The sequence below is a fragment of the Chanos chanos genome, chromosome 9 (assembly GCF_902362185.1).
Source record: "Chanos chanos chromosome 9, fChaCha1.1, whole genome shotgun sequence".
NCBI classification, from domain to species: domain Eukaryota; kingdom Metazoa; phylum Chordata; class Actinopteri; order Gonorynchiformes; family Chanidae; genus Chanos; species Chanos chanos.
In genome coordinates, this window is record NC_044503.1 from 13,891,659 (window position 1) to 13,904,225 (window position 12,567).

General features: G+C 43.1%; 1 protein-coding gene across 1 annotated transcript; it reads left to right on the plus strand.

Moving 5' to 3' along the window:
- The first annotated feature begins 271 nt into the window (after positions 1-271).
- On the plus strand, positions 272-10,888 carry slc6a17 (solute carrier family 6 member 17). Its single transcript, XM_030784032.1, has 11 exons — positions 272-569; positions 3,131-3,288; positions 4,903-5,029; positions 6,143-6,324; positions 6,469-6,579; positions 7,320-7,561; positions 7,931-8,123; positions 8,420-8,612; positions 8,961-9,120; positions 9,601-9,763; positions 10,520-10,888. The coding sequence occupies exons 1-11, from the start codon at positions 272-274 to the stop codon at positions 10,886-10,888; spliced, it is 2,196 nt and encodes a 731-aa protein (XP_030639892.1).
- The last annotated feature ends 1,679 nt before the right edge of the window (positions 10,889-12,567 follow it).

Consider the following 12,567-nt stretch of genomic DNA (forward strand, 5'->3'; position numbering starts at 1 on the left):
GTATGATGCCATGGTAGCACTGAGAATTGGCCTTCCAACCAACTGCTGTGTAAAACTTTGACTGGAAAAATCAATTTACATTGATGATCATATAAAATTATGCTTAAACTCTGCGATGCTAATCTGTCTTTTTTCTGTCTGTGATTCTTTTACAGCAACAAGCTCCAACAGCATCTCTACCACCTCCCGAGCCTTGGGGACGGTGTGATATTACACTTTCTCTCTCACATATCACCAGTCTTATATCGCCAGTCTGCCGCAATAACCGGCCATGCCCAAGAGCAGTAAAGTGACCCAGCGCGAACAAAGCCATGACCACGTCACAGAGTCGGTGGCTGACCTGCTGGCCCTGGAGGCGCCCATGGACTACAAGAGCAGTCAAATGAGCATGAACGCAGCTGGGGGAACCCCGGCACCTAAGGGCACCCAGCCAGACGTCTCCCCTGACCTGGAGGACGGACGACCAGCCTGGAACAGTAAGGTCGAGTACATCCTGGCTCAGGTGGGCTTCTCAGTGGGTTTGGGCAACGTTTGGCGCTTCCCCTACCTTTGCCAGAAGAACGGTGGAGGTGAGTGACTCGTTATTGGAGCTGCACTTATGACTGTTGCCATGATACATAAATTTAACTTTGTACATATCTTTGCTACGCAGCTACTGTGCATCCAGTTGTGTTTTAAGAAACAATTGTTGTTTTGGTCATATACTTAGTGAGGTAGCTGTTTACTGTTAATTTGATGGTTTTTACTAGCAAAGATGTTCATTAAACCACATGACTGAGATATTGCAAAGCGCTATATAAATGAGATATTCTCTGTCAGAATCGTAATGTAAATAACAACATTATCAGACACATGCTCTGTGGCGTATATGCCCTTGTGTGACACCTGCAAATAAAGAAATAATTTTTTGTTCTAAATGTTGACTGAAGACTGTGTTGGTTTTGGTTTCCATACCATCCAACCTGAGTTTTGTCAGTGCTGGGCTTGTGAGAGATATGGAGTGAATAAATGAATGATTATTATTCTTTTGCTGCTGAACATCTAAATTCTCCATCTGTGTTTGGAAAGATTCATTGTGCAGTTCAAGCTTGGTTTGTCCCTTCAGTTTGATGTATTACAGGCTTGGGTTATTAAGTGCTTTAGCCAGTGCAGTCTCTCTGAACCCACTGTTTGATACTTAGGGCAATGAAAGATACCTGCAGTTTATGAAGAGGTCAGTCAAGGTCATAGAGGGTTTCATTTATCGTTATTGCTGCATAGATTTCTTCGCTGGTATTGTTCTTGTCTGCTTTGTCATGCTCTTCTGTCCCTGGCGCCCACTGGGATATATTATAGTCTTATTTTGTAGAGCATCCACTATGGAAGCCTGTGAGGATCATTTTGCAAGGGAGAATATGTTTAGTTCAGCATTGATCAGCAATTAAGTATCATTACCGTGGAAACAAGGCATGACTTTCCACGACACATCATTATTTGGTCTCTGAGGTGATTCTTCCGCCCAGAAACTACATCTTATTTGCAAGGACTAAAAAGTCTTCTGTGTGTATTTTGCAGAGTGAGCATACTTAAGACAAGACAAGAGCCTGACTCCAATGCTACATTTCCCTGTGTGTAGTTTCTCTCATATATTAACCAGCAACTGAAAACAGTAGTTAACTTTTTACACCTCAGTTTGTTCTTGGCTCCTTGTTACCAGGAATGGTTTGGACTGGAACTAGAGTGGAAATTTCATCTACTCCTTTTTACGTAACTATCCTTGTTCTCTTCCAGCACAATCCGTTCTCCAACTATGAAAGCTGTCTTGAATCAGATATTCAAGAGACTACATTATGCCTATAGCGCTGAGAAATGGTTATGATTTTATTAGTCATGCACCAGTGACAGCTCTCCTCCACTTCAGCTTTTATCCAGCAAAAATGTGAAAATGAATACATATGGATGAGTTTCTTCATACAGATGTGAAGTGTTTTGATGTGTCACACGTTTGAATCACGCGTTTATGCATGTCTGAGCGTGTGGGGTCTGTGAATGAGACGCGAGACGGTAGTGTCGCAGTTCTTCAAGTTCTCGTCTGGTAACTATGGAGTCACCGCTCTCTCCTTGATATCCCAGCTGGCCTTATTTCCGTCACTCTACCCGCCCCCCCCCCCCTTTCCTGCCTCCTCTCCTCCCGAGAATGAATCCTGTAATTTCCCTTTCATTAACAGCCCTCATAAATAGCCCAAACAAAAGGCCTCACAGAGGGATAGCGTTTTGTCCAATAGCAACAGAGCTTCGTAATCAAAACCCATATCAGAAATCTCTGTCACCCCTCCCCAACGCAAGAATGAAGGAAAGATTCACCGCGATTCTATCTTTAGATGTGATTGTGCTGCGTAACTTCACGACAGAACTGAACAGTTCCCTCCAACGGGTTTCATACGTGCTCGTCTGCACTGCTGTCATATTTGATTTGAACTCTGGTTTTGAACAGTGTGTCTTGAGAGGGAGGGAAAGAGGGAGGGGGCAGAACGAATGAACATCAAGGGCCGGCTAAGGGCCTCCTGTCTCCATAGAGCCCTGATGACGTCACTCCCCGGCCTTGACGTGGCTGTTCCACTGTATGTGGTGCTCGTTTCGTTTGTGCCACAGCATGGGCAGGTTGTAATTAGGCGTAAACGAACAGGTGCACCCAACAGCGCGGTCTCATGACTTAAATACACATGCCTCACTGCACCGCCTTGCGTGTATGTAAGAACCGAAATCATATACAATATGCCCAAAAACAGCACATTACAGGTTCGAGGAAAGTGTGTATAAGTTGTATGAAAAAGCTGTTGAAGTTTTTTTGTTTGGTTTGGGTGATGTTGATTTTAAAAGGTTAAGGAGATATACCCCGCACACATCTTACATTTTAGATTTTAATCGCCACCAAGCATTTAAGAATTTTATTAAACATTCTCAAAATATTCTAAAGGGAAACATTTTTGCTGACTGCTTTGATATAGTGGGGTATGCCTGTTGTAATATTTCTACTGAGCTATTTAAAGAATTTGCAAAAATGTTTAAGCAGTGTTCTTTTTGACAGTAGGTACATTCTGAATGTTGGCCTTGTTTTCTTTGTAGATAACATGCGTTGTCCTTTTCTCAGGTGCTTACCTTGTCCCGTACTTTATCCTCCTCATCCTCATTGGCATCCCACTCTTCTTCTTGGAGCTGGCAGTGGGACAACGGATCCGTCGAGGGAGCATCGGAGTCTGGAACTATGTTTACCCTCGCCTGGGTGGAATTGGAGTGTCTAGTTTAATGGTCAGTAGCAAGGGGTTCAGCTTCAAAATGTGGAAACACCTGGCAACAGACATTCAGTATACTGATTCAGTTCACTCCTCATTTGTTAAACATTTGAAATTACTTTCTGTGGTGTACCATTTCATCTGCTACAGCACCTCAGAACTCATGAAAATGTATATTAGTTAAAAATGTTTACATTAGTTCACATTGCTCACATTTTTCAGCAGTTCACATTGCTCACACTTGCATCTGTTCACACTGTTCACTTTTCTGATTCAGATTCCACGCTGTTCGACAAAAGCGAGAGTAGAAAGAATCCATGTTGGAAGAAGCAGTTTTGTTTGTGTCAAATTTCTTAGGCACAGAGCATAGATGGGAGAGCTTCCTAGAGCAGCCAACATCAGCACCTGACGCAGTGACCCAAATGAGTCACAGTGCACTTGGTTATGCCACTGCACAGAAAACAACAATAGCCCATCACTGTCTGACTGATGTCAAGTCGTGTTCGGTGTCTGACATCTCTCCAGCTGCTGGAGGAGATGGGAATGTCATGTGTTGTCTGTGAGGGTCAATGCAACAGATCCATCCAAATGAGTGAAGCCTTGCTCATCTTTTTGCTAGCCCTCTGTTGGTGCTTCAGCGTTTTGATGACGCTTGTGCAACCACAGACCTCTGTCCTTCCCGCAAACTTTACGTTGAATTCAGTGCTAAACGTCCTGACTTGAAAGTAAATGGCTTGACGTCAACAAAGCCGTAAAGCTCTGATGAACTGTCCTGCTGCCAGAGTATTTTAGGAGCAGGTAAAGTGCTGTGTGCACTTTGTACTGACTGAGATGCTGATTTGTCACATGCCCGGAGCCTGGAACGGTCCCCAGATTTATGTCTTACATTAAACATTTGATTTAAAGGCACCTGGGTGTCCACACTTCTTTGCTAATAGCACTTTTAGCGGCTAACAAACAAATAACGCTCTGCGCCGATGTCTGCGCCAATGTCGGAAACGGTATAAATCATATAATGATCACATAACCGTGTAATGCAGTATAAATCAGATGAAATACTGGCTCCTTGGGGATCGTTGCAGCTCAGGTCTAGACCGCGCCCAAAGAAAGACAAGCCAGTACTGCATCAGTAGCATGGTCATTGTCCTTGTCTGCCCTGTGGGTGGTGAGCTGTGGATTCTGTCAGTTAAGTCCCGGAGCAGAACACGGGGACTAGCTGTGGCAGCAGAGACCAGCTGAGCTGCTATAAATACCCCTGACAGAGAAGACTGGTCCATGACGCTGAAAGAATGCCCTTCAATAATTCATGGCCCTGACTGTGGACCCCAGACATAGCCAGTGGCCATTAACACTCTGGGTGCTCAGATAGGTTGAGAAACATCGTCTTAGCATTTTACATGTGACTATATTTGTTACTGAATTAGCAAGGGATTCATAATTTTCATTTTACTTCTCTCCTGTGCAAATTTAAAATGTATGCATTGTTGCTGTAAAATGTTTGTTTCACAGGTGTTTTGTCTCGTAAATAAGTTGTTAGAATGAGTGAGATTGGCTTGTTGCCAATAAGTACTTAAACATGGCCATTCTTTGTTTTTTGAAGAAAAATGCCTGTGTTTTTTTTTCACTTTAGGTGTGTGGCTTTGTGGGTCTGTACTATAACGTCATTATCGGATGGAGCATCTTTTACTTTTTCCAGTCCTTTCAGTACCCTCTGCCGTGGAGCGAATGTCCTGTCAGACGAAATGGAAGCCAGGCCAGTAAGTGTGTCGCTTTACTGAGTCATTCACCGAATCTCTCTTCATTTAAACAGGCTATGAATAGCAAGCTATGTCTTTTCAATGCACAAAATTGAGGTGCAATTTAGACAGAGTGATGGAGGGAGGTTTGTTCTTTCACATTCCCTATCATTGTGCTCACTGTGTGTGCTTTGATCTTTCATGACTCATGTTGTACAGATGGTGGAGAGGCTGTGAATAGAGACGTCTGATGTTCTGTGTTGACTGGACTCAGTTATGTGACAATAAAGACAGGGGTTACCTGCACCTTAAATGTCCCAACATTTAGCAATACAGCATGGTTGAGTTTACACTCATACAAACTCACACAACCCATATGTTCACTGTCTGAAACTCCAAAAGAAGTTTTTGAAAATCTCTTCAAAACTGTTCAGTGGTGTGTTTGTTCATATCTGTAGACAGTGAGGCCAGTGATTTGTGTTCTTGTGTCTATTGTACTCGTATCTGTATTATTGCTGACTAGTAATCCCAAACAAGGTACAATGCTGACTAGTGACCCCGAATAGGGTAGCCCTCCTGGGTTAGCATTGTTTTTCGCTGAGGCTTGATGCTTTAAGTAAGCACCACCAGGTTGTTAATGCTTAACTGGAAAAGAGCCACACGGAGTAGAGAGTTCTCAGAATGCCCTCCTGACAGTCCCCCTGGAACATCATAATTGTTCAAGGCAGAGCCTATGACCCTTAGTTAGATTCACCTTTTGTTCTCCTTTGCTTAATATATGCGTAGACAAATTCTAACATCTGACTGACAACGCTTTTTGAAGCAGTCTCTTTTCCCTTAGGGTTAATGGACTGGCATTCTTGTCAGTCAGTTCTAATCCTCATGTAGATAACTACAAGAGGAAAAGATGTATATGAACAGATTTTCAGCCCAATCACAGTGGATGCACCATTGAATAAGCACCTCCACCTTCATAACACAGTCCATGTTTTCTAAGGGGACCAGCAGAATATAGCCCCAAAGATGCACTTTTCTTTCCCACCTCATTCAACAGGGAGGTAAACAGTAAAGCAAAAGAGGTGAAGCAATTCTCAATGCGGCGGTTTTCTCTCTTTCTCCTCACCACTCTGGCAGTTGTGGAGCCTGAATGTGAAAAGAGTTCAGCGACCACCTATTTCTGGTATCGTGAGACCCTGAACATCACCAGTACGATCGCAGACAGCGGTGGTCTCAACTGGAGGATGACCCTTTCCCTGTTAGCTGCTTGGATAATTGTGGGTATGGCTGTGATCAAAGGCATCCAGTCCTCCGGAAAGGTGCGCAGTTCACAACATGTCGTAAATCAAAAGCGGAGATTTCACGCATGGAAACTTCTACGCTATTTATGCTCACTTAATTATTTGATCTGTGTTTGTGTTACTGGGATAACAGAGGGTGTTCCTGTGTCGATCTTTTCTCAGGTGATGTATTTTAGCTCACTCTTTCCATACGTGGTGCTTTTCTGTTTTCTGGTGCGAGGCCTCATGCTTAAAGGAGCCGTGGACGGAATAGCTCACATGTTCACACCTAAGGTGAGAGGAGAGCGCATGCACACACACACACACACACACACACACACACTCCTGCAGCCTTCACTTTCAGTTTTCCTCTGGATAAAATGTGTAGATGCTGCTGTGCATATCCACTAGCCACCTATGTTGGATTGAATCACACACACACACGCATGCACATACTCATACAAATGACCCGTATATTTCACTGACTCAGATATCTCCACATTTGAGGGGGTGCACTGGGGAGTTCTTCTCTTTTAGGATGAACGGAGTTGCATTAAGGAGTGAGAACAGTAAACAGAAAACGGTCTCAGGAGCTTTGCATGGCAGCCTGAGCTCATTAACACTGCTGCCCTCTGGTGGCCTTTATGTAGTAGTACCATATGTAGCAATGAATAGAGGGAAAACGTCATGACCAACACTTTGGTCCCTGGAAACTTATGTCAGGTGTAACACTGCACCTTACCTTTCAACATCTCAAAGGACTTGTAGTATCAGTGGATCCAATCACACTTTACGTCTAAAACAACATGGAAGATTCTTTTTGATTTGGAGAAAAGTACCGCTGTCCTCAAAATATGTACACTGATTGGTGGTACTGCTTGTCCTTCCTCTGTAGACTCATCAGTTGGTTTATTTTTATCTGTGTTTCCTGTAGCAAGAAATCATGTTCACCAGTGAGTTTATTTTCATTTGTATTTCCTGTAGCAGGAGATCATTTTCATCAGTGGGTTTATTTTTATCTGTATTTCCTGTAGCTGGAGATCATGTTGGAACCACAGGTTTGGCGTGAGGCAGCCACGCAGGTTTTTTTTGCTCTGGGCCTGGGTTTTGGCGGCGTCATCGCTTTCTCCAGTTACAACAAGAGCGACAATAACTGTCACTTTGATGCTGTGCTAGTCTCCGTCATCAACTTCCTCACCTCCATCCTGGCCACACTGGTGGTGTTTGCCGTGTTGGGTTTCAAGGCTAACATCATGAATGAGAAATGCGTAGTGGAGTGAGTGCTCTCACAACTAATCAGTTCGCACAGTTTGTTTTTTCAACACTTGATCTCTTTGATTAAGTGAGAAGTTTAGGTTTAATTAGAAGAAAAACTGGAAATAAACAAATGATAAAGAAGATATTGCAGCATCATGCTTTTTCAATCAAAACTCAGACTGCATGTTGGTCACAAAATTCGCCAATATCAGTAACAAATGTTTATTGGTTTGTCCAGCAACAGAGTACACTAATATTATTTTTAATTCGCAAATTTTAAATGAGGTAGAGCTAATAATGACATTCACAGACAGGCTCCTACTGTATCCTTTGTATGTGTAGGTGACTGTCTATATGAACATACCTGTGTCCACACTGCCTTTTGCAGGAATTCAGAGAAGATCCTTGGCTACTTGAATTCCAATGTATTGAGTTACGACCTGATCCCGCCTCACGTCAACTTTTCCCACATCACATCCTCGGATTACGCCGAGATGTACGAGGTGATCAAAATAGTTAAGGAGGACAGCTTCGCTCAGCTGGGTCTGGAACCCTGTCTGCTGGAGGACGAACTCAACAAGGTTGGATCCAAATGACAGAAACAATGAAATATCATCTCCTCAGTTTGTTGAAACTCAATTAATGCAAATTAAGTTTGTAACATTATACTTGATTCAGTCAACTTTGCAAAATGGTTTCAAGTAAAGTTAAAGCTTTACGACATATACCAGTGTTCTTACAGTTCTTAGATATTTTAATGTTATTCTGTTGCTCATCTTCTGAGCAGAAAGACAGTCTCTGCTCTTCCCTGTATATGAATCGGTGTCTGTGTGTGTGTGTGTGTGTGTGTGTGTGTGTGTGTGTGTGTGTGTTACAGTCAGTACAGGGCACTGGGTTGGCTTTCATCGCTTTCACAGAAGCAATGACCCATTTCCCCGCCTCTCCCTTCTGGTCTGTCATGTTCTTCTTCATGCTCATTAACCTGGGCCTGGGCAGCATGATTGGCACCATGACGGGCATAACCACGCCCATTCTGGACACCTTCAAAATCCGCAAAGAGATTCTCACAGGTTAGAGCCGTCCCCCAGGGCAACCGTGGTTCTATTTAGAAGCTTTGTTCAGAAGTACATTTAAAAATAGCTCTCTATTTAGAGTTACAATATTCTCTTTCTCTATGACAAAAAGGGATTTTATATATAGAGGAAAAATTGGGTATTGTCTCTATCTGAGAAAGTTTTGTATTTTATCTTACCACATCTGATACATCTTTGAGCTTGGCTTTGTTGGGAAGAACTTAATATACAATCTTCAAACCAAACGCCGAAATAAATAGAGCAGATTAGACCAACAGATTCTGTTTCGGACAAACATTTATAATTAAGTTAATAGTAGACTGTGTTTCCTCTGTGTTTTCTCAGTGGGCTGCTGTATCATAGCTTTCTTCTGTGGCTTGCTGTTCGTGCAGCGTTCAGGAAATTATTTTGTCACCATGTTTGATGACTACTCTGCCGGCCTGCCCCTCACTATCGTAGTCATCCTGGAGAACGTGTCTGTGGCCTGGATATACGGCACAAAAAGGTGAGATGGACATCATAACGAGAACCGGAACATCCATATGTAAAGCTGACATAGACTCACGCTAGCACTGGAAAGATCCAGAAGCTCCTCTTAGCTCCTCTTTGGGAGTTCTGAAGTGGATTTTATCATTAAATATTGGATTTAGACATCTCAGTGACACATGGGTGGTCAGTTATATACAAACACAGTGGACTCATGTAATGTTTGAGTAGATAAGTCTATGTTCTGGGCATGGTAAGACTATGCTGAAGAAACCCACAGACAACAAAAAACACTGAAAGAGAGAAACTGAGACTCTGTACATTGTTCCTTAGTACTTCAAACCATTGTTCCTTAGTACTTCAAATATGTTACATTATGTGATGTGCAGCATATTTTCCCCTGCATTTGTATCTGTGTGTACCTGGGTGTGTACCTGTGTGTGTGCATGTGTGTGTGGGCGCGCGCGCGTGTGTGTGTGTGTGTGTGTGTGCTGATTAGGTTCATGCAGGACTTGCAGGATATGCTGGGTTTCCGGCCCTACATCTTCTACTTCTACCTGTGGAAGTATGTGTCACCTGTGTGTCTGATAGTGCTTATCTCTGCCACCGTCATAGAGATGGCCATCAGCCCACCTGGATACAATGCCTGGGTGCAGGACCTGGTCAGTGTCTTGTTTACATCAACAAGCTTTTTTATATTTTATCCAACTGCGATATTTTTATATTTATTCAGTCTTCTTAGGTATCCTCCTGCCACAAATATTTTGAATGGTAATTGTTACTATGTGTGGGCAAAATCAAAGTTAACTATAATATATTGAAGGTCCTGTCTTACTCTTCTCTTTCTGTGCTTTTCTCCTCGGTTTCTGTTTTGTTCATTTGTCTCCTTTATTGTTTGTCTTTGTCATGGCTTGTTAACATTCTTAACATTTAGTAGTATACATGGATCTGCATGTTTGTATGTTTGTGTGATGTCTGTTTGTTTTCTCTGTTTGATCAAACCTTGACAATCAAGTCATATTTTATGTTTTTTTCCTTTGGTTTTTGTACTTGCATAAGATTACGTCTGGTAAAAAAACAGTTAAACACTCTCTCTCTCTCTCTCTTTCTTCCTCTCTCTCTCTCTCTCTCTCTCTCTCTCTCTCTCTCTCTCTCCTTCTCTCTCTCTCCCTCTCTCTGTCTCTCTCTCGCTCTCTCTCTTTCTCTGTCTCTCTCTCGCTCTCTCTCTCTCTCTCCTTCTCTCTCTCCTTCTCTCTCTCTCTCTCTCGGTCTCTCTCTCGCTCTCTCTCTCTCTCTCTCTCTCCCTCTCTCTCCTTCTCTCTCTCTCTCTCTCTCTCTCTCTCTCTCTGTCTCGCTCTCTCTCTCTCTCTCTCTCTCTCTCTCTGTCTCTCTCTCGCTCTCTCTCTCTCTCTCTCTAGGCAACTGAACGTTTCCAGAGTTACCCTCCCTGGGCTTTGACCATGTGTTTTGCCCTCATCATTGCGGCCATGTTACCATTACCCATCGTCTTCATCGCCCGCCACTTCAACCTGATACCTGACGGCTCCAACAAGCTCTCCGTCTCTTATCGGAAGGGCATGATGAAAGACGTGTCCAACCTGGAGGACGAAACACGTTTCATCCTCAGCAAGAACCCTAGTGAGACTCCTTCACCCATGCCAAACCACCGTGCCTACCTGGGCCCCGGCAGCACCTCACCCGTGGAGCTCATCACCAACTCCACCTCCATCAGCGGCTACGGTAGCAGCTACCAGACCAACCCAGTACCACCAAAGTCTGAATCCTGATCCCCAGTCTCCCACAAGTATAGTTCACATGTATGGAGATAAAGGACAGAAAGAGGGAGTGACAGAGAGAGAGAGAGAAAGAGAGAAAGAGAGAGAGAGCCAGATGAAACTGGAACACTGATTACACTTTAACTCAAACCCAGCCATACAGAAAAGAAGAGAAAAGAAAAGGTGAGACAAAGAAAGAGAGAGCCATACATTTTAGGTTCATCATATCTTCACCACAGTCATGTAGAACAAGCACCCACCGCCTCTGCATCACCCAAACCCCCCCCCCCCCCCCCCCCCCCCGAGTTCCCACCCTATTCAAGACCCCCCCCCCAAACCACTGCCAGAGTTTAGAGAAGAATGCCACATGTCCAAAGCACAAAGTGGAGGTTTTTCTTGCTATATCTTCTGAGCCATCTTGTTCCATCTCTCAGCTCTAGTGTTAACTCTTACTCAGGTTAATGCATCTCCAAAAACGGCAATATTTGAAACTGTACACGTTTTGCTGTGGGTTTTTAAGTGTCCTCAGAAGTTGTGAAGGGAGTGTTTATAGAAGAGTCTCTAAAGTCTTTGTTCTTTTTTTTGTCATTTATTTTGTCTTGTAAGGAGGTAGTCATTTGTGAGTCACTGAGATGTAGCGTCATAGGGCAGAAGGAGATCTAGAAAGCCAGATGGGTTACATTTTTATGTGTTGTCTCGAATAAAATATCAAACCATACTCTGATACAAGAATGTAAGAGGGGATTTTGCAATGGACCTGATAAGTACAGACACTTCATTAAAGATAAGCAGCCACTGTGGACCAGAGGAGCAGTATTAACTTACCCAGACATCCACCAAAAGTGTTTGGGTCCAGCCACCCAGTCCTCTTCATGTAGGAATATGCATCTGTCAGTAAGCTGTTGGATAGTCAGTTTTCAAACAACAAGTACAGTGACAGTGTTTGGTCCTCATACATGATGGTATGTGTAATTGACATGTAAACAAGGTACACTTCATAGTCTCACTCCTACAGGTAGAATGTTGAAGGACTTTGTTGGTTATTTATTCAAAAAAAAAAAAAAGAAGTCAGTTGATCTCATTAACCGCCAAACTGAGGTATAGCACAATTTTGCCAGACGAAGTTAAAGGAAGATGTCATCAAAAGCACAGAAAGTAGCACCCAGCCACTAAAGAACCGCAAAAAAAACGGTTTTTAGACAAGGTTTCTTGTTGATACTTTAAAGAAGAATTTCAGTATCACCAAGGTAATGTTTTGCCCATGCAGAGTGAGCCAGTTTAGGAGAGCTGAAGAAGGTACAGAAAGCACAAAAATGTTTTGGAAGCACTGGTCCTTTTATCTTTTTGCCGTCTAGGTAAGCTGTATGCAGGCAGGGGGAATTTTTAGTTTAGTGTTGTGCACAATAAGGTTATCTCCTGAAACGGTACGTAAAGTTGAATGATATGTCTTTTAAAGGGCAGATATTTATCTCCTGAAAGAAATAATTGATGCTGCAGAGAGAGATAACCAGCAAACACTGCCAGTCATCTATAAGCATCCATAATATGCATTGAGGCCTAATGTTGGACTCTACATCACCGCCCCTGTATAAAACCTCACCTGCGCTCCCTTGTGAAATATTACAAACCAAAAGCGTTCAACGCCAGGAACACATCCATGGCTCTAAGCTTCATCTAAGCAGCGATAAGCA

Coding starts and splice junctions, on each gene's coding strand:
- slc6a17 (XM_030784032.1), top strand. CDS start 272: ATGCCCAAGAGCAGTAAAGTGACCCAGCGCGAACAAAGCCATGACCAC. Junction 9,121..9,600: donor TGGATATACGGCACAAAAAG/GTGAGATGGACA, acceptor TGTGCTGATTAG/GTTCATGCAGGACTTGCAGG. Junction 9,764..10,519: donor ATGCCTGGGTGCAGGACCTG/GTCAGTGTCTTG, acceptor CTCTCTCTCTAG/GCAACTGAACGTTTCCAGAG.